At 46.9% G+C, this 21,777-nt stretch overlaps 1 protein-coding gene across 3 annotated transcripts; it reads right to left on the reverse strand.

The window, feature by feature from the left end:
• Positions 1 to 16,230, reverse strand: VSTM5 (V-set and transmembrane domain containing 5). Of its 3 annotated transcripts, none has more exons than XM_053311457.1 (4): positions 15,855 to 16,230; positions 4,956 to 5,285; positions 3,480 to 3,617; positions 1 to 142 (listed from the first exon to the last, which is right to left on the reverse strand). In XM_053311457.1, exons 1-4 carry the CDS (start codon positions 15,949 to 15,951, stop codon positions 99 to 101), a joined length of 609 nt encoding a protein of 202 aa, XP_053167432.1. In that variant the 5' UTR covers positions 15,952 to 16,230; the 3' UTR covers positions 1 to 98. The 3 variants fall into 3 exon arrangements, with proteins under 3 accessions (XP_053167432.1, XP_053167434.1, XP_053167433.1); XM_053311459.1 differs by lacking the exon at positions 15,855 to 16,230 and adding an exon at positions 11,561 to 11,676; XM_053311458.1 differs by lacking the exon at positions 1 to 142 and adding an exon at positions 2,413 to 2,473.
• Between the last annotated feature and the right edge of the window lie 5,547 nt (positions 16,231 to 21,777).

Consider the following 21,777-nt stretch of genomic DNA (forward strand, 5'->3'; position numbering starts at 1 on the left):
AGAAATGTACAAAAGCTTTATGTTATAGTCTGCGTTCTCATCTCCCAGTTAACCATTGTTTTCTCTTGAGGTAGAAAATTGACTTTTGAAGTTCTTGGCTAACACCCCATAGTTTGTAGCTCAGTCTCTTCAGTGGTGCTTGCTGTAAATGAAATGAGAACATTCTTCCTTTAAAAACAGATCAATTGGAAAGGAGACTGCAAAACAAAAACCTAGCCAGAGAATAGGAGAGGCCTTTGGATTACAGAAACCTTCTGAGCATCATTAAGAGTGGCATACTCTCTCCTGTTCGGGGCTGCGTATAATCTGTTTCGCTCCCAAATTCCATTTTAAGAATTAAGATCACACTTTTCGAGTCTACCTTTCCTCTCTTAAGGACTAGACACTTGATAGTTTATTTTTAAAGGGGGGGGAGCAGAGACTCTTTTCTGTACCAAAACTGAAATTCTGTGCATTGCATCTACAGAATCAGACACACAATCCTGGCTACATGTATGCCGTTGCCTGTCTGTTATCCCTGCCACCTTTCCCTGATCTGCTGTGGTGTTAGAGCCACAAACAATTACAGAGAGGAAAGGGACAGTCACGGAATGTGGAAAGTTAGCGGAGCTGCTACTGTGAAGGAAACAGAAGATCAGTATAGGTAGGGGAGGGAAACCCTCACACAGGATCTAGAGACAAAAGGGAATGGGGTCCGGAGGAAAGTGTTGGAGGGTAGGGCAGTGAATAGGAACTGTAGCAACGTGTGCTGTTGGTGGGAAGAAAAGCGGAAGACTTTTTGCATAATGATTCCAGGCAGCCAGCCAGCCACCTTTGGGGCCCCGCTGTCACTTGAAAAAGCAAACTGGACTGTACAATTCAGGTAGGGGTTGACATGACTGCATGGTCCTCCATACCAAAAGAAAGTATGTGTGCATAGAAGACTAGTAACCAGGGAGCAGGAGGATTCTGACCTAACTTTCGACATTACATGCTAGATTTTTCTGTACAAGGACACATTATATAAATTAGGAAAGCCATCTTATTTTTGATATGTTAATTTGATAGTGGGACCCTGACTCATTTCATTGGTGGTGGTGGTGGTGGTGGTGGTGGTGGTTGTGTTTGTTTGTTTGTTTGTTGTTGTTGTTAGAACTGCTCTACAGGCATCTTAAAATCTGAAGTTTTTGGACATTTCATGCTTTTCAGAGCTTTGAATCTTGGATCAAGCTTTCTTCAAATCTGCCAGGATCTAATAAAGTACTCATGGTATGCATGCCATGAGAGGAGAGCTGGTCTTGTGGTGGCAAGCATGACTTGTTCCCTTAGCTAAGCAGGGTTTGCCCTGGTTGCATATGAATGGGAGACTAGAAGTGTGAGCACTGTAAGATATTCCCCTCAAGGGATGGAGCCACTCTGGGAAGAGCATTTAGGTTCCAAGTTCGCTCCCTGGCTTCTCCAAGATAGGGCTGAGAGAGCTTCCTGCCTGCAACCTTGGAGAAGCCACTGCCAGTCTGTGAAGACAATACTGAGCTAGATAGACCAATGGTCTGACTCAGTATATGGCAGCTTCCTGTGTTCCTATGCACAAAGGCTGAAGCCAAGGGTACTCAGATCTGAATCCCTAGATTTGAACTACATTTTAACATTTCTCACATTGGCCATATTCACACGTAATGCAGAGCCATGGGTCCAATGGACCCACAGTACTGCTCCGCACCCCCCACCCCACTCTCCTGTCCAAATTCAGACATAACAGAGAGCAGGCTTTCTGCAGTCAGGGAGATTGCAGAAAGGAGGAGGAACTGGATGTGCAGGATTTCTTCTTGCATGAAGGACAGCCTGCACAGCCAATCAGACTGCACAGACCACAAAGATGGAGGAGCTTCCTGTCTTAACTGCAGTTACAGTGAATGCAGCCTCCAGTTCTACATGTGCAGGTAACTCTGGGGAACTGGAATCTTGGGCTGGAGTGGCAAAACTCACTACAACCCGAGAGTTCAAACTGCAGTTTGGCGAGAGAGACCTCGGGTCGCTCTCTATGCTGAGCCGGAATTTGAACGGGGTGTCCTGCATTCTGACGTACAGGCTTGGCAACCTCTTGTCCCTTCTACTCTGGTTTCACATTACATGCAAATACGACCACTGAGTTCACATTTGAACTACAAGTCCCATCATCCCCTGCCACAGTGGGAAGATGGGAGCTGTAGTCCAACATGGGGGGACAACTCAAAATTGAGACTATACTTAGGAATATACAGTGGGACATTTCCTTTTTCTTTCTTGAATAATCATCTGTCATGTGATGCCACATACTACCTTTAAACGTTTCCTTGGTTTCAAAATGGGCTTGCCAGGTGGCATGGGGGAGCAGTCGGGGTGGGGGGGGGCACCTGCTTTTCAAGCCCCCACACGTAACTTAAAGACACGAACACTTTGGATCCCAGCCACTAAAGTCTTGACTTGGTTTCCTGGAGAGATGGATTTAAACAAGCTACAGCCAAAACAAAACAAAAGTAAGAAAGAAATCAGTATCGTGTAACATGGGCGGAGGAAAGAAGTTTGACAAGGTTTCCTTGTTTGCAAAGCAGCGCCCAAACAATGGTGCTTTCATTTGTGGCAGACACTCACTTTGTCAAGCCAACAGGCATGCAGTTTGCAAGCAAGGTGGAGAGGAAAGAAAGACAGGAGCAGGAAGAGAGAGGTTTCTGAAATCACTGATCACACTTCCTCGGGTTGTTCAGTTACTTGCTTTCAGGGAATCCTTTCTATGCTGATCTGCCTGCCAAGGAGCTGAGGAACATGGTGCTGCTTTACCCAGAGTCAGGCATCCGGTCCATCTATCTGAGTATTGCCTACTTCGACTGGCAGCGGCAGTGGCGGCAATGGCGGGGAGGGGGGAACCTGAGGGGGAGCACAGAAGGGGCAAAGTGCATTTATGGGTGGATGAGCTGTGTAGATTTATGAAACAGAAATAGTGTGGGGGGGAAGCACTTGCCCACCTATGCCTCCCCTCTGGAGCTGTCCTAGGGCAGTGGATCTCCAGGCTTAAGGCAGGAATGTTTCTCAGCCCTACCTGGAGATGCAGGGACTGAACCTGGGACCTCCTTCGAGCTACGCAGATGCTCTACCATTCCAGCCACCTGACTCCCTTGGATTTTAGCCAAATCAGCATTCCAAAAAGGGTAGCAAAGAGGGTCATCTTGGCTACTGTCCTCTTTGTGATGTGTCACTCATCACAAAAAATGATGCATCATCAAAAATGAGGTCATCAAGAGCAGGCCCTTTTGCTGAATCCTGAAGAATGGCAATGACAACAACTCACACTAAAATGTTGACATGTGCCAAAGGCAAAAAAACATAAGCACACAACAGAAGGAATATTTTACCAGGGGGGTAGGCTGCCCAAGACAGAGACTTCCCCTGATAAATGGGGATAGCTGGAGCAGAGAAACATTAAATGTTCCCTGCTTGGTTCTCTGTGTTGCTGCAAAGCTTACCTTTGAGCTGGTGCCTCTCCTTTTGAAGCAGGTGCACAGATTTATTGCACAACCACATGAGGCAGATAAGAATAGCCGACACAGCCATGAGGAAGGCAAAGAAGACGGCTACGAAATGCAAATCTTCATAGAGGATCTCTAAGGATGTGAGACAGAGAACAAGGTGAAGCTTGACCAGGGATGCACAGACACTTTAGACATTATGCTGTACAAGTGTACAGATGCCTGTTCACTCGTACATGTGTTTGTGTGAATGACTGTACCTGGGTTCATTTTCAAAGTGAGCCTGGATACAGGCCCTTCAAATGCATGCTACAGAGAGGAAGTGTACTTTTATACTTGTATTCAGCATAACATGTGAATGACGGCACCTGTGTCCAGATCTGTACCTGTGTACACTATACACTCGATGTACAAGTGTTGAACATAACATGTGAATGGGCCTTTTATTTAAGACATTTGTATCCCACCTTTCCTGCCAAGAGCTCAGGCCGGTGGGGTGGCCAGTGTACGTGATTCTTCCTCTCTCTTTCACTTATCCTCACAACCAAGGCCGGCTCAACCATGTAGGCAGTCGCCCAGGACACCAAGCTTTAAGGGTGCCAAGTTAACAAGTAACTTTTTCTCTGTTTGATATTCAACGTAAATAAAAATTGCAGCAATTCACTGGGGAACTACTTACTTCTGTTAAGTAGCTACTTATGCACATTTTGTTGGAAAATACATGTATTTGTTACTGCAAAATGAACAATAACAGTGATATTAGGCAGGCATCTATGAATCCACTTGCTAGCTTACCAGTGACGAGTGCCCACCAGGTTGTGAAAGTGACCATTCCCCCCCAATGCAGTGCTGTACTTTGACTAGCATCAGTGGGGCTCCAAAAAGAGAAATGTGCTCCTTTTAAGTCCCAGCACCATCTTCAACAGTGTGTACAGAGCTCTGGGATGTGTAGTCCTTCCCAGTGCTTTACCCACAGAGTTCTATGGGGACACTGTTGGAAAAGACTACACTTCCCAGAACTCTGCACGACTCCCCAGGTGTTAATAGGGCTCGATAGGGCTCTGTTTCTCTTCTGAGTGTTTCTCTTTCTGAGTGTTCCCCCCACTCAGTGATGGGGAAGCACAAGACTGCATGGAGGTCAAGAGTGGTGGGGAAATGCTCTTTCATTTTTTTTGCCAAAGTGGCCCCCACTAAAAATATAGTAAAGATTACTGCTCTATGCCTTCAGATATTTAAAAATGTCTTTTGTATCTCTTTTCTCCTGGCTGCTTACCCATCTCCTTCAACCCTTCCTCACAGGACTTGGTTTCCAGACCCCTCACCATCTTAATTACCCTTCTCTGAACCCATTCCAGTTTATCAACATCCTTCTGAAAACACAATGGCCAGGACAGGACACAGCACTCCAAGTGAGGTCCATCACAGAAGAGAATTGGCACAAAACAAAATAGTAGAGCCTCTTGTCGCTCATACCGTAAACATTGAGTAAGATGGTACCATACATGGAGGTTCCCAAAGTTTCCACCACTGTAACTAAGTAATAGCCAGAGTCTCTCATGTTCACACTGAGAAGCTGAAGGGAACCATTGTCGTAAATGTTCACTCTGCCTGTGTAACTGCTGGAGATGTTGGTGTAACTGCCTGGTTTCCACTTTGCAATTTTCGTTGTGCCAGAGGTCGACGTATACTTCCACTCGATGACGGGGCGCCCCTTGCAGGTGTATGCAACGGACAGCAAAACGTTCTGTGCCACCGTGGCATTGATGTGGGGCTGCGAGACGAGCAGCGATACTTTTCCTTGGGCTGAAAAATCAAACAGAGGTGTCATTGTGAGCCTGTTTCTCTTGGGCTCGTGATGGGAGGAGAGCTGGTCTTGTGGTAGCAAGCGTGATTTGTCCCCTTAGCTAAGCAGGCCTGATTACAAATGAATAGGAGACTAGAAGTGTGAGCACTGCAAGATATTCCCCTCAGGGGATGAAGCCACTCTGGGAAGAGCAGAAGGTTCCAAGTTCCCTCCCTGGCAGCATCTCCAAGATAGGGCTGAGAGAGATTCCTGCCTGCAACCTTGGAGAAGCCGCTGCCAGTCTGTGAAGACAATACTGAGCTAGATAGACCAATGGCCTGACTCAGTATATGGCAGCTTCCTATGTTCCTATGGGCTCTCAATCTTGGGTCACCAGTTGGACTGCAACTCCCATCATCTTCAGTCACAATGGCCTTCAGATAGGAATGAAGGGAGTTGTAGTCCAACATCTGTGGACTCAAGGCTGGGCATCCCAGGCCTAAGGCCTTGTCTGTAATGAGCGATTAAGCTGGCCTGTGTGTTCAAAAGCCAGCTGGGCAACATCGCACCCATCTGCCGGGTTGAGAGCTGGAAGCAAACGAGCAATCGGAAGTTAAGGTTTCGGAACTAAAAAGGGGTTCCTAATGAAAATTTAGACCCATTAGTGTAGTGATGTGGGCGGCGGCCTGCAGCTAGTTTATTGACGGCTCTCCCTGCAAACTTCTGTCTGCCCGCCTCCCTCCCTCCCGCCACAACTGCCTGCCCACCTGCCTCTCTCCTCGCCACGGCCACCACCAGGCAGAGAGGCGGGCAGATGCAGAGGCAGGTAGCACGTGGTCCCCCCAGCATTGGCCCTACTGGGCCACCTGTGTACACTGCACACAGTCGCCCGCCCAGTGGTTGATCTGCCCCTGTTTAGACCTGCACATTGGTGGCTGGTACATTTTGGAGTTGGTTGGGCTGAAGTGGGGGCACATGCGTGTTAAGCATGTGCTCATGTGCATGCATTTATTCAATAAATAGCAGCCAGATTGGGGATCTGTGTATCAGGGCGTGGAGGGCGGGGGGCAGTGAACCCTCTACTCCCACCATGGTCCCTCTGAAGGTTCCTGTATCCACTCCCATTTAACTTCAGCGGTCCTCTCTTATAATAGCAATTGCCTGGGGGCGTAGCAAGGTTGGAGTGAGCCCAGAGACGAGATTTTAAAATGCCACCCCGCTCACTGAAGCTCAGCTCATGAAGTAAAGAAATCTTAAATGAGGCTGAAGAGTGGTAACATATCTATCTATCTATCTATCTATCTATCTATCTATCTATCTATCTATCTATGTGCCACAATAGAACATCACCCTAAATTGTTTTTCAAAAGGTTTTGTAAATTGTGGGCGATGCAAGTCATTTAATGGTACTAGAGAAAGACATGCTGTTCTGGTAGCTCCAGGTCTTAACACTCACATCCATTTCGGAGGATGAATACAACTGAAGGAAGCCCGGGTGGGTGTGTGGCTGGGGGAGTCAATCATGTCCCCTTGCCCTATTATAGTTACGCCCCTGCAATTGCCCTTGATAGCAGGGAAATACTATAAGCATGGAGTGTCAGTCCAATATAGAAAGTCCAAATATTTTTAAAATAAAGAGGATTTATGGTTTCACAAACAAAATAAAAAATGGTCATTTCCAAGAAATATACAGTTCAAAGCACAACCAGTTGCAGCTTACTGTCCTTCAGTCTGACTCCCTTTCTGCCAGCCTCTTCCTTGGCACTTACTGACTCTACAATACTATAAAGGTAAAGGTAAAGGAGGAGAGCTGGTCTTGTGGTAGCAAGCATGACTTGTCCCCATAGCTAAGCAGAGTCTGCCCTGGTTGCATATGAATGGGAGACTTGATGTGTGAGCACTGCAAGAGATTCCCCTCAGGGGATGGAGCTTCTCTGGGAAGAGCAGAAGGTTTCAAGTTCCCTCCCTGGCTTCTCCAAGATAAGGCTGAGAGAGATTCCTGCCTGCAACCTTGGAGAAGCCGCTGCCAGTCTGTTTAGACAATACTGAGCTAGAGAGACCAGTGGTCTGACTCAGTATATGGCAGCTTCCTAAAGTGTGCTGTCAAGTCAGTTTCGACTCCTGGCACCCATAGAGCCCTGTGGTTGTCTTTGGTAGAATACAGGAGGGGTTTACCATTGCCTCCTCCCACACAGAATGAGATGTGTGGGATTTCAGCATCTTTCAGCATCTTCCTATATCACTGTTGCCCAATAGAGTACCAGCGGGGATTCAGACCAGCAACCTTCTGCTTGTTAGTCAAGCATTTCCCCGCTGCACCACTAAAGGTGATCTACAGTGCTATACAACTGTAGAATTTCTATAGAAGGCCTCCTGTCAGTCTAAGTACCTGCCAACAGCGGCCATGCTTTAACTCGCTAACCAAGCTACATATACTCACATAAACAATTCTTAACCAATCAGTTCCTCACAGTCCCAATTAGGATTGCCTCCCAATAGCTGCTATTTGCTCTGGGTTTTTTGGTTTGTTTGTTTTTAAATCTTCCATAGGCATCAAATTACCATTAAATCTTCCATAGGCATTATGTTGTTGGTTGTCCACTGGGAAAAAAATCCAACAGTAATGCTCTTATTCAGGGGCTTTGACACCCTAGGTGAAGGATGGCTCTGCTGCCCACCTGCTCCAGACAAGAACAGTCCCAGCTTTAACTTGAGCCATAGGAACATAGGAAGCTGCCATATACTGAGTCAGACCACTGGTCTATCTAGCTCAGTATTGTCTTCACAGACTGGCAGCAGCTTCTCCAAGGTTGCAGGCAGGAATCTCTCTCAGCCTTATCTTGGAGAAGCCAGGGAGGGAACTTGAAACCTTCTGCTCTTCCCAGAGAAGCTCCATCCCCTGAGGGGAATCTCTTGCAGTGCTCACACATCAAGTCTCCCATTCAGATGCAACCAGGGCAGACTCTGCTTAGCTATGGGGACAAGTCATGCTTGCTACCACAAGACCAGCTCTCCTCTCCCAAAGAGGAGAGGAGCCATGCAAGCTGCTCATTCATGAGGCTGAACAACCAGCAAATGACAAGCCCAAACGGGGTGGAGGATACAATGGGAGAGAGTTCCCAATCCATTCACAACAACAACAACAAATATTGATATACTGCTTTTCAACAAATGTTTCCAAAGCGGTTTACATATTAAAAAAATAACTAAAAATAAGATTAAGGGGGACTCTAGCAGTTCAGAGACAAAAAGCCACCGCTGTTGGTTTGGAAATCTAGACCGAGACCATTTCTTCTTGGAAACGAATGCTAAGGCAGGCAATTCATATTCAAGAGAGGGAGGGCAGCTTATGAGACTAGCTGTTCATTGGAGGTGGAAGTGCAACATTCATTTATTCATTCGATTTCTATACCGCCCTTCCAAAAATGGCTCAGGGCAGTTTACAGAGAGAAATAATAAATAAATAAGATTTATTTACAAAGATTTATTAATAAGATTTATTTACAACATAAATAAGTAAGATTTATTTACAACAAGCCAAGAAGGCTCTGTATTTTGGGATGCAGAATGTGCAGGCCCTTTGGGGCTGTATTACATAATGCATGCATACGCCACAGTGAAATACTTCAGGGGTGAAAAGCAAATGGGAGAGAAAGAATAACTGGCAGTACTATATTCTGGCTCTGTTTGTGCACCCCCCAAGAATGGGCTCATGGATGGGCTGGCCCTACTTCTATGAGAAGCTCCCTTCACCTGAGGGCCAGCTGGGGCACTGCCCCTTTTGGGAAGTCAGTGGTGGCCACACGTCAGCCAATAGACTCATGCCACCGTTGCCTTTATGACTGGGCACCTCCCACATCATTGTAGGGTCTTTCGGGAACACTCTGTTAGCCAATGGGGAGACGGGAGAAGAAGGAGCTTTTGTGCAAGTTAAGAGCCATAATGGCAGCAGAGAAAGCCTATTGGCCAGTGGGTGCCATCTCTACCAAAGGCCTCCTCAGTGGCGGTTCCTGTTCATTCCCATCCTCTGTGGGGCAGTGCCTGCCCAGTAAGTTATGTGGGGCAGGAACCAATGCGCCATAGCAGATGGGGGCACAAGGCCTGGCCTTGCCCCAGGGCCCAGTGCATCAAGGGTGGGCAAGCACCCCCTCAAAAAAGTAGTTTGTGCCTCGACCTGCAATCCATTTCGGTTTCAGAAATCTAATATGTGAGCCACAGCTTGCAGCTATAAATGCAGTATCCCCCTTTTACTCCTAGTATGGATATTTATATACCACTCTTCAACCAAAGTTCTCAAAGAGGTTTACATAGAAAAGGGAATAGCACACAAATAAGATGGCCCCCTCGCCCCAAAGGGCTCACAATCTAGAAAGAAACATATGGTAGACACAAGAAGCAACAGGCACGGGAGGGGTGCTGTGCTGGGGCTGGGCAGGGCCAGTTGCTCTCCTCCTGCTAAATGGAGGAGAACCACCACTTTAAAAGCTGCCTCTTTGCTCAATTCCCCCCACCCCGCCGCACCCCAATACTGCCACTGCAATGTATCCCGGCACCATCTCTGTTCTTAGGACTTGTACAAATAAAAGCATGATGCTACTATTGAATTTGGGCTTTTTCAAATGGATCCACACAGCTGCTCACTTTAGGGTGGGCCTCCATTGTTTATCTGTTGTTGTTGCTGCTGCTGCCGCCTGGAATTATTGATTTGCATCTCATAGCAGTGATTTACAACCCCTCTGCAGACACTGCAACAGCCTCTCTCTCCCCGCCCCCTTCCTTCTGTTGGCAGCAACAGAGCCACTCGGATCTGCTCTGTTTGTCTCTGTAACTCAATCTAGGCAGTTCATGTTTCCCTAACGAGGGTAAATAAGATTTCAATTAGAAGGAACTCTTAAGGGGGAAATAATTCTCCATGGCAATGGAAGCAGGGCTCGGATGCAATAAGCAATGGATGCGGAGGCAGGAGAAATGGACTTGGAACCACCTCCACATTGGGGTCCCAAGCCTACCATGAGCTGGTTCTCTCCACCTACCAGCATGATGTACTGGATTTGGCTTTCAGCACTCATTGGAAAGCACAGACAAAAAGCTCATTTGAATGCACACTAATCTAGTACATGGCAGGTGTGCATACAGCTGCTTCATGACGTGCTGGGGGACATGGGTGGGGGCTTCCTCTGCCATCAGCACATGGCCAGGCGATCATCAAATCAATCCCCCTTATTTATTTTCCTGGTCACCAGGAAAATAAGCCCAGGCCCTGTCATCAGAAATTATGCGGTAAGACAGCAAGCAACAGGCAGAAGAGAAAGGCAGATAGTCAGAGATGTTTAACGTTATTTAACTTTCTTACTTACTTCTCACTGCAGAGGTTCTCAGAATTGGTTCCCCAGATGTTAAGAAGAGACTTGCTGAATCAAGCCCAACAACAAGGTCTAGCTAGTCCAGCATCCTGCTTCCCACAACGGCCCTCCAAATGCCCTGGGAAGCCACCTAAGCGGGAGACGAAGTCATGCCCTCTCTCTCCTGCTGTTGGTTCCCTGAAACAGGTATTCAAAAGCATCCTGTCTCTGAACCTGGAGGAAGCCTGCAGCCACCAAGGCAATAGGGAGCCTATAGCCATTGAGAGACTTGCCCTCCATGAATTTGTCTAAGCCCCACTTGAAGCCATCAAAACTGGGGCGCATGCATCCCCTGCCACAATGGTCAAAGGCCATTGTGGCAGGGGATGATGGAGGTTGTAGTCCAGCAACATCTATTCTATCTAGCACTCTTTTATGTTTTGTTGTTTAGAAGCTTGCCCCATTGGGGATCCAGTAGAAAGTGTGAGGAGTGGAGTGTGGGGAAAAAAGGGAGGCATAGGAGGAGGAGGAGGAGGAGGAAATGGTTGTTTCTGAAAAGAACTCTTCATTAAATCTACATAACACACTACTTTGTGTTCTGAGGGAAGCAGCTATAAAAGGACATAAGCTTGAGAATCACTGTCTTATTGAGTAAGATTGGGCAGGATACTAGAGACCCTTGCAAAAAAACTTTCATTAAAACAAAAACAAAAAAAACCCAACAGGTCAGGGAGGGGGCAAGCCTGAACAGCCCCCACCCCTGCCCTGGAGAAGTCTTAGGTTTCTTGTAATATCTGTTTCCATCCTTGAACCAGGTCCATGGAGACCCACTGATTGCCCCCCCCCCAATCTCCTTTCTTCCCTCTGCTATTTTATGCAGGTTTCTAGTTGTTTAATCATCGTACATTTGCTGCACCTGCCCAGTTTCTGCCTTGAAAACAAACAGTCCGCACCTCTCCGCCTGCTCTGGAAGGCAGTGCCATGCCCTTGCATGCACAAATGCACAAGGAATGCCAACGGCAGCTCAGTGTGGACCGAAATTTCAGGAGAATGCCTTTGCTGCTGGGGAAGCCCAGTGGAATCTCGGTCTCCCACATACTGTGCATGCTAAATGGCAATGAAACAGGGGAGTTGCCAGGAGGCAGCAAAAGGAAAGGACTATTGTCTTCAAACTCTGGTTGTAGGCTTCTTGGAGGCATTTGGTATCTGAATTGCTTTCTCCTGTTAAATTTTGTTGCACCACTTTGTGTACTTCTGGGTAGAAAAGCAGTATTTATTTTTTTTTAAACCACCAGAATGCTACACCAGAAGGGCTTTGATCTATCTCAGCTCTTCTTATATTCACTTAATTTCCTTCACTTGATGAACATGTGGACCAACTCAACTGAATAACATTGTGTCCGAGGCTATATTTTTTTGAGTGATTCCCTGCTGGATATCAGGAATATTCATGCTGCAAAATTTGCTAAAGGGTCTCCCTTTTTTAAAAGGTATCATGGAAAAGCTCAGTACCTGAACCATTTATTTATTTATCATATTTATACCTTCACAGAGACATCCCTTTACTGAATTATGTTTCCATCTGATGCCCTCAGTAGAAAGAGGCTATAATGTTACTTTGCAAATAATAGTCCAAAGTGCCTGAAATGTGCCGAGGACTTGGAGCATGACCTCATAAAATGGCCTCTGTTCAATGGCATTAGAGAAACATTTTGGGCAGATCCTTTGGGAACTTGTAAGCGTGGGTCAGATGCTACTGCTGCCTGACTGTGATGTGGCGGTAACATATAAATTGTCCATGTTTGCTTTTATAGCAAGGGAACTCGAACTCAGGGCTTAAAATTTATGGGAGCTTCAGAGGGGAATCTAATCCCTTCATCTCTCCATTTAACGTAGATGATTCCATTGAAAACAAGTTGTTCTAGTAAGAACTAATCGGCCTACTTTCCTTTCACTGTCTCTACATCTGGATTAAATTTGGTGCAAATCGAGGTCTACAAGTTAGATCTTTTGCACCTCAAAGGTTTATGCATCTGTCATCTTGAATTGGGGTGGATGACATCATCACAATCTTTGTCATTGAGGTGTCCCTATGTGTCCCTACGGCTGTAGCAAATTTGGTTCAAATTGGTTAAGCAGTTCACAGGTTAGCTCATTTGTACCACAAAAATTTATGGTTCCACCATCTTGAATCAGGGTGAATGACATAATCACAAACTACACAACTGAGGTGTCCCTGTGTGTCACTCACTACAACTGTACCTAATTTGGTTCAAATCAGTCCACAGGTTAGCCCACTTGTGTCTCAGATGTTCATGGGTGTGCCATCTTGAATTGGAGTGGATGACATCATCACACACCATGCCATTAGGGCATCCCTAGATGTCTCTACAGCTGTAGCAAATTTGGTTCAAATCGGTTAAGTGGTTCACTAGTTAGCCCACTTGGACCGCAAAGGTTTACGTGTCTACCATCTTAGGGTGGATGACATCATCACAAACTATGCTGTTGAGGTATCCCTTTGTGTCCCTACAATTGTACCTGATTTGGTTCATATTGGTCCAGGCATTGCGAAGTTGATGGGGGTGGGGACAGGGACACACACACACACACACACACACACACACACACAGCAGGGTGATCTCATAAGCCTATTGGAAAGTTGGCTAAAAATTGGCTGACATGTACTGCAGTCGAATGTGGGCAGTTCTGAATGGCCTGTACCACTGCAGGGGTCCAGGTGATTTAGAAACTCCCATGTTTCACTGTGGGACATATCACCAGCGATTGCGTCCAAGACCATATGAAAGTCATATCTGTGGTTTGGAATTTGGAATGGTTAATTCATTCCGCTCTCTATTTAAGAGAGTGCCTTCTCAGTCATGAACTCTGCTGCTTACTGAGATAATGTGGGGAGGTTGGGTTACAGCTGCCACCGGCTTGTTTGGTGGCGATGCAGGGCTGGGCCTTCTCTGTGGCTGCCCCAGGGCTTTGGAATATGCTTCTTGTCAATATAAGAGCTTCTCCATCTCTGGCTGCCTTCAAAAAATCGCTTAAGACATAACTGTTTTCTCAGGTCTTTGGTTAAAACCATTTTTAAAAAACCTTTTAATTGTGTTTTATTTTATTGTTTTTAAATCATTCTATACCACCTCAAGTTTTATGTGTTAGGAAGTTTATAAATATGGTGAACTAAATAAGTAAAGAAGCCTCTGGCTGTCTTGCACAAATACTATAATTTGCGCAGCTGCATTTCCGCAATGCAACTTCAGTTGTTTCCAATGGAAATAGTGTGGTGGACGCTCAGAAAGGTGGTCCCACAAGTGTCAGTATTTGCACATGGGCACTCTTGCACAAGACCACTGGCATTTTTCTTTTAGGCACTCCAAGCAGCTCAGGTGATTTACAACCACCCATGTTTGACTGTGGGACATGTCATCCATTGTGTCCGAGGCCATATGAATTCCACATAAAATGTATTCCACAGCATCGAGTGAGGAGACTCACATGTATGCCCCTGGACTGAGGCCATATGAATCCGGAATGGTTCATTCATAATACCACTAGCATAGTGGGTTTGCTGGTGACCCGGGGACAGGCTACCACCAGCCCCTCCAGTGCTGCCCACATGGACATACATTGGCCATGCTCCTTGCGCTGATGTCAGATGCATGCTGATGCAGGCGCATGACCCGCACTGGGAAAGGAGGATGCACGGCCTCTCACCTGCTCCCAGCTGGCACGTCATTCTCTGACTGGGTGCTTCTTTCTCTTCCTCGCACTGAGCAAGGGAGAAAAAGGAAGCACCCAGCCAGCGAGTGAAGCACGTTGGGAGCAGGCACGTGGCTAAGCCTCATGCTCCCCCCGCTGAGTGTTTTGTTTGCTGGCTGGGTGCAGGAGCGGGTGATGGATTATCCTGGAAGAGGGGCACCATGGTTGCCCCCAGACAGACCCCATAGGCCCAGAGGCATACATGCGATGCTGTGAGATACATTTCTGGAAGCTGTGGAATACATTTTATGCCAAGCCCATCACCTGTTCTGGATATAAGGTTTTTTTTAATATAATGTCTAATTTGGCCGATGGCCCAGCAATTACCTCCGCTTTGCATCAAAGTCAAAGGGGTGCGGAAAGCAAGGCGAAAGGACAGAGGAAGGAAAGAGGAGGGCAAGTTTGGCACCTTTTCCTTTTGGCTGTGCTCCCGGCAGCCTTTAAGAACGGCTTGCTCAGTTACTAGGGATTCTTCGGAATTATTATATCAGGGACTGAAAGCACAACTTCCAGCATCCTAATGCCTTTTTTCTGGAGATTGATGTTGTGGCTGCATTTGGAGTACAGTCCTGGTTGCTTGTATCTCCAGAAGGTGATTGTGGAGCTGGGAAAGGTGCAGAAGATGAGAAAAGACTATCCAAAATGATGAAGGGTTGGAGCACCTTCCCAATGAAGAAAGGCTAAAGCCTTTAAAGCTTTTTAGCTTAGAAAAGGGATGATTAAATTGCGCGGGCATGAAGGAAAAGAACGGAGTACGGAGACAGGCTTTTCCTCTCTCTTCACTTTAGAATAAGGGTTCCTAACCTTGGGTCACCAAATGTTGTTGGACTACAACAACCATCATCCCCACTCTCAAGGCCATTGTGGCTGTGGACGATGGGATTTGTAGTCCAACATCCGGCGGACCCCCCCCCAAGGTTAGGAATGTCTGCTCTAGAATGTAGGGTCCGCCAGTGAACTGGATTGCCTGTAGATTCACAACAAGCAAAACAAGTTTCTTCCCACAGTGCAACATTAACATATGGAACTCACTGTCACAAGCTGTGGTGATGGCCATTGACTCTAATAGGGAATTAGACACATTCATGGAAATTAGATCCGCCAATAGATATTAGCCAAGGTAACTTAATGAAACCTCCATGTTTAGCCAGTGTACTCCTTAATCCCTTTTACTAGAGCTGAGAGGATGAGATTTCCCAGGAACACCCAGCTGGCTACTGTTGGGGAAAGGATGCTGTATTAGATGCCCCTTTACCCGATCCAGCAGTGCAGTTCTTCTGCCAGGCAGAAATTCAACAGGTGCCATTTTCTCACAACTGCATCTCCGTGGCAAAGAAATCTGCGCTCACTGAAACCCTGTATTCCACACAGATGTTAAAGGCACAGAGGCCTTTAATGCAGGAGGTGGAAAGTGACACTCCAGTTTGGGAGCGGGAGCAACCAAGAGAAAAAGAGGGAGACGTCCAAGACACTTACTTTGGAGAGTCCAGCCGGCTGCAGCCAGGCAGAGGGTCACGATCCCCAGCCGGATACCGTGTTGTCTGCAGCCCTGCAGGCAGCGGAGAGCCCACATTAGAAAGGAACCCGCGCTTGCTGGAGTTCATTTAACCCCGTCTCTCTGGAGCCACACAGTACCATGCCAGGGGGCAATCAGGTCTTCCTCTCTTTCATGTGCTGCTCCTGCCGTGATAGCAGCTAATCAGATCCCAGCGGGCCAAGTTCTTTGCTGGTGTCTCTGCATAACTGCGTTCCCCCACACGCATTCCCTTCTCGGAGCACGGAGACGGGTCAGCCTGCCTGCGTCAGCTCACACCCTCCCATATTGATTTAAGATGCAATTGGCAGAGAGCAGAAGGAGAGCCTGTTCCAGGGAAGTGTGTTCTCTTCCTTTCAGCCAGGAAATGAGCCACCTAGCCTGCTCTGCAGCCTGAGGCAGGGGGGGAGTTGAGTTCTATTCTGACAGCTGCACCAAGACAGGTATTACTGCTACAGTTGTAATGGCTTCAGCCATGGATGACCCTTTCATGAGGCTAGGTGAGGTGGTCACCTCAGGTGGTGGGTTACTTGGGTGCCATCAGGGCACCAAGTTGCCCCTCACTACTTCTATTTGAGCAGCTCTTCGGGACCGATCGGACCTTTGCAAGCTTTGCAAGGAGTGAACATAGGAAGATGCCTCATACTGAGTCAGACCCTTGGTCCACCTGGCTCACTATTGTCTACACTGACTGGCAGCAGCTCTCCAAGGTTTCAGGTTGGAGTCTTTCTGTTATCGAATCCATTCAAATTCGAATCTGGCCAATTTGATTTGAATTTGAATTACCCTTTTCAGGAGTGATTTGATTGAAATTTGAATCATTCGAATCTTCCAGATTCTAGTGAAATTGATTCAAATTTGAATCGATTCACATATCCCTAATACCTGGAGATGCCAGGGATTGGACCTGGGACCTTCTGCATGCAAAGAAGATGCTCTACCACTGAGCTATGGCTCCATCCCATCCTCACATATACTTGGGACGAAGAACTCCAACTTCAAGTATATGCTGATGGGATCTGAGGTGCCGGTGACTGACCAGGAGAGGGATCTTGGGGTCATGGTGGACAGCTCGTTGGAAGTGTCAACTCAATGTGCGGCAGCTGTGAAAAAGGCCAGTTCCATGCTAGGGATCATTAGGAAGGGGATTGAAAATAAAATGGCTAATATTATAATGCCCTTATACAAAACTATGATGCAACCACACTTGGAGTACTGCGTACAATTCTGGTCACCACATCTTCAAAAGGACATTGTAGAACTGGGAAAGGTGCAGAAGAGGGCAACCAAGATGATTAGGGGCCTAGAGCACCTTTCTTATGAGGCGAGGCTACACCACCTGGGGCTTTTTAGTTTAGAAAACAGACGACTGTGGGGAGACATGATAGAGGTCTGTAAAATCATGCATGGTGTGGGGAAAGTGGATAGAGAGAAATTCTTCTCCCTCTCCCATAACACTAGAACCAGGGGTCATCCCATGAAACTGATTGCCAGGAAATCTAGGACCAACAAACGGAAGTACTTTTTCACACAACACACACTCAACTTGTGGAATTCTCTGCCATGAGATGTGGTGACAGCCAACAACCTGGATGGCTTTAAGAGAGGTTTTGATAACTTCATGGAGGAGAGGTCTATCAACGGCTACTAGTCGGAGGGCTATAGGCCACCTCCAGCCCCAGAGGCAAGATGCCTCTGAGTACCAGTTGCAAGGGAGTAACAGCAGGTGAGAGGGCACACCCTCAGCTCCTGCCTGTGGCTTCCAGCGGCATCTGGTGGGCCACTGTGCGAAACAGGATGCTGGAATAGATGGACCTTGGGCCTGATCCAGCAAGGCTGTTCTTATGTTCTCTCCTCACTTTCCTTGCAAAGCTTGCTAGAAGCGCAAGGAGAGAAGAGGAGGCTGCCGGCAACCTTCCCTCCTTCTTGGCCCCACTCTGTACCACTTTCAAAGCTTTCAAGGGTCAGTTCTGACATGGGGATGACCCCCCACCAGGGTCATAGGGGAAGACAGCATTTGGCCCCTCACCTCAAACAGTGCATTGTCTTGGGCCAATCCTGGCCATAGTGAGTTAACTCCCTCAAACATGCCATCTCAGTGCAGCAATAGGATTACTAGGCTGCAACCTGAAGCGGCTGAATATACCTTTAAGGCCATCATCCTAACATCCCATGTGCACCGATGATAGGTGTAAGTCACATTGCGCTCGGTAGGATTTAAATAAGGGGTCTTTCCAGAAAGCAAGAAGCTGTGCAACATGAAAAGCTTCTGTGCAAATCCCAAGCATGAGTTTACACACACACACTGCACAATCCCGCAGGTTTCCTGTCCAAGTATGAATTCAAATCTATCCAGATACAGAGCAAGGTTCATGCGCAATGTTTGCAGCGCCACCTGCTGGCCAGTGTTTGCTTTTTGAGAACAGCCAGCCCTTCTCCTCGGTCGTCAGAAAAGTACTAAGCATTTCTTCTCAGAAAGCAAGAGCTGCACGACAGGTGGAGCTGCTTACTGCCGTCTGGAAAGACCCAAGGTTACCAACTGACTAGAAAAACAGCCTGGCCTTCTCTTGTACCATTAGGAACAGTTCCACATGCAGAAATCATCCAGTGAAGCATATTCGGACTTTTTTTTAACCTCACTGTGATAATTCTTATCTAACTCATGACTGCTGAGCCATCTGCTGTTAAAGGCATAGCTGCAGAGGCTAGTTCAAAAGCTGGCAATCCTCATTAGCCTCCAATATTTCACCTGTGAAAATAGGGACATGCCAGTGAATGTGTAGAAGGCATGGCCAAGAAACATGGAAAGTGTGTATAATGGTGGGGGGGGGATATAGGCAAACAACTTTGGAGGCGTAGCTTAAAATGTGTGGGGTGTGTGGCCAAGCAAACTGGGAGCCATGGCATATAATTCTGACGACAAGCCTGCCACAGATGGAATTCAGGAAATTAAATTTCCCCCAGGAGCACCTTTTTTCAGATGAACAATCTGGCCTGTAGCCAGAGGAAATCTGGAGCGGGGGGCTCAGACCCACCCCTCTACACTTTTCTCTGCCCCCTCATCAGCAGATGAGCCAAGCCCAAACCCTCAATTGTGGTTAGAATTGGTAACTAACACCCAAGGATCATATTATGCAAATTATGCCACAACTAATTTGCATTTTATTTATTTATTTATTTGACAGATTTGTATACTTTCCCCTCCTTCTCTGCCCTCCCATGTGATCGGATCCAGAGTAAAATGCAGAAAATCCAGGCAGCGCATTTGAAATCCATGTAAATCCGGGTGGAATTTAGCAGATGGTTGGAGGAGCCAAAATCCGGAGGCTACCCTAAATTCGGGGGGACATGGCAACCCTATCTGTCTCTCAAGCATCTGGCACAGATCACAATCACACTCGGATTCCTGCTGCAGTGCAGGCCAGCTACGACCACACCACTCAGGACAGACTAAAGAGGATTTGGGAGGCCCCAGGGGGTCTGGAGGCCCTGGAGTTTGGCCCCAAAGTCCAGGGGTAAGAGTGCCACTTTGCATAGTTAGTACTTTAGTGTGGTGCACTCACTGACATGCAGGCGCACTAGAGACAGGATGCATCCACCCACGCACTTGGAGATTCAATTTCTAGAGATTTTGGGGAGGGAGCTGAATCCTGAAGAATGTCACACACCTCTGACAACTCATGGGGGCAGGGAAGGGGGTGGACAAGGTTTCTCCGAAAGGCAAAAATAGGGTCAGTGATTTGCCAGGGACAGAATCCAGAAAACAGAATCTGTCCCTACTAAATAGGGAAATTCTAGCCTCTGAGCCCTAAACGTATCCTAGAGTAAGCACGCTAAGGATCTTCATACTCCACATATGTGGAGGGTGCTGCAGCTTATCTTTTTGTAAATCAACGATCGCTGAAGTTTGTTCAGGCACACCTTTCCACGTTTGCAAAAAAAGACAGATAAGCCAGGAAAATAATGGACAAGCCAGGAAAATAAATGAGCAGGTGGAAATAAGATGGCCAGTCACAAATCCAGAAATGCTGCTTCTAGCTTTAGAAATTCTAAGGCAGTGGGTGATGATGCAGTTGTTGCTTTTCGATCCCTACTCCTGCTATAATCTGGAAGCTTCTGCAGCTACTACAACTCCCCCCCCCCTCCATAGCGGCAGCAGGCAGCAGGCAGAACTCCAGTTTTGCTATGTAGCAGGTGGAGGATCAGGCTGCCAAGTTTTCAGCTAACCACTGCAGCTGTGCCTTTAACAGCCACTTGATATGAAGAGAGAGGGCTGCCCTATAGAAAAGAGGATAGGTCCCCTGTGCCTTTAAGAGATGCACAGAAGAGAGGATTTCAGCAGATGCAGGTTGTCATGTGGGGAGAAGGAAACTTTCACTTGCTGAAATAATCTTCTTCTTCTTCTTCTTCTTCTTCTTCTTCTTCTTCTTCTTCTTCTTCTTCTTCTTCTTCTATATCAAATCTTCAGATGCACTGTTATCTTTTCCATATGGCCGCCTTATGCAGAAACTGTTAAGAGTTCAGGAGGGGAGATTATCTGTCCCAGCTACAGCGGAAATGCACAGGTAAGGGAGCACTTCTAATTCATATTGTCATGGATTGGAGACATGGAGTTAAAGTTCCAAATAAAGTCATTTATTTAGGAAATCCATAAGGGAGATAGATTAAGATCTATATGCCTCATTGCTAGCTATATACAGGAAGAGGGGAAGGAAGAAGAAGTCTGTCTCTCCGCAAGGCTTTCCCATTTACATGCGACAAGAGTAGTAAAATGCTTCAGTTTGGCAGGCTCATATTGAAAACATAAATAAAAAGTCCAGCAGTTTGTTGAGCAAAGCCACCAGCAGGGGGAGCAGTCTTTTCTAGCTTGCGCAAACCTCCTACAATGGGAAAACACAGCTACTTTTTTGCGACGTACATGCAGTGTTGTGGCACTTTAACACAAAGATAAAAACTGGAAAAAGACATCCGAAATGTGAATGGCATTTTGCTGTCCGCAGCAATGTGTTGTGGTGTCACAACACACTGTGTTGTGGTGTCACAACACAGGACATACGGCAGCACACTTAACAGATCTGTAGTGACACTGTTGCAGAGTTTAATCTGGAAAGTGCCTGGGTGAGTGAATGAACTTGAGACTATCAGTTTAACAAAGGGAAAGCATGGTCAGAGGAGGAATGCCCTTTCTGGCTATCTATAACCCCTAATGTCTCTAGAGGTCAATAGGTTTGCTGGTGCTAAGAGTTTATGCCTTCAGGAGCGGCATCGCCAGCAGAGACAGCAGCATAGCAGACATCTTCTCCTGCTGGGTTGCCTCCCCCCCCCCCAGCGTCAGGGCCAGCTAAACACCACTCTGGAGTGCCCTGTGGGAAGGAATCTGGGGGATATGGAGGACAAGAAGACAGAAGCTCAATTCAGACATTATGCTGTATGAGTGTACAGATGTCTGCACACTTGTCCATGTTTTTGTGTGAATGACTGTACCTGTGTTCATTTTAGAAGAGAACCTGGATACAGGATCTTCAGATGCATCTTCAGATACCTGCGTTCAGCATAGCATGTGAATGACTGTACCTGTGTACACTTGTTGTACAAGTGTTGAACACTTGTGAATGCGCCTTGAGACAACATTCGATGTCTGCTCCTGCACCAGATGGACTGGGTGATTGAATTTTAAAAATTTATCTATCTCTCAGACACCAATCAGACTGAGGAGAATTTACGGGCTCTTGCCATCTACTGGAATGATGAGCTTTTGAGTAATAAATTACCAAAAGGCTAATATAGAATAATGGTCTTGGCTAGGATACCAGTTAAGCATAGGGAGGGGAGGATCTGTAGCGACTTGTGTCCCGCTGCCTGGAT

Source organism: Hemicordylus capensis, chromosome 3 (assembly GCF_027244095.1).
Source record: "Hemicordylus capensis ecotype Gifberg chromosome 3, rHemCap1.1.pri, whole genome shotgun sequence".
Lineage (NCBI taxonomy): Eukaryota > Metazoa > Chordata > Lepidosauria > Squamata > Cordylidae > Hemicordylus > Hemicordylus capensis.

Bases quoted from the DNA above. Each gene is read 5' to 3' on its own strand.
- VSTM5 (XM_053311457.1), bottom strand. From the start codon at position 15,951: ATGTGGGCTCTCCGCTGCCTGCAGGGCTGCAGACAACACGGTATCCGG. The intron at 5,286-15,854 runs GTAAGTGTCTTG...TTGATTTTTCAG, and splicing joins AGCCGGCTGGACTCTCCAAA to CCCAAGGAAAAGTATCGCTG. The intron at 143-3,479 runs GTAAGCTTTGCA...TTTCATTTACAG, and splicing joins GGAGAGGCACCAGCTCAAAG to CAAGCACCACTGAAGAGACT.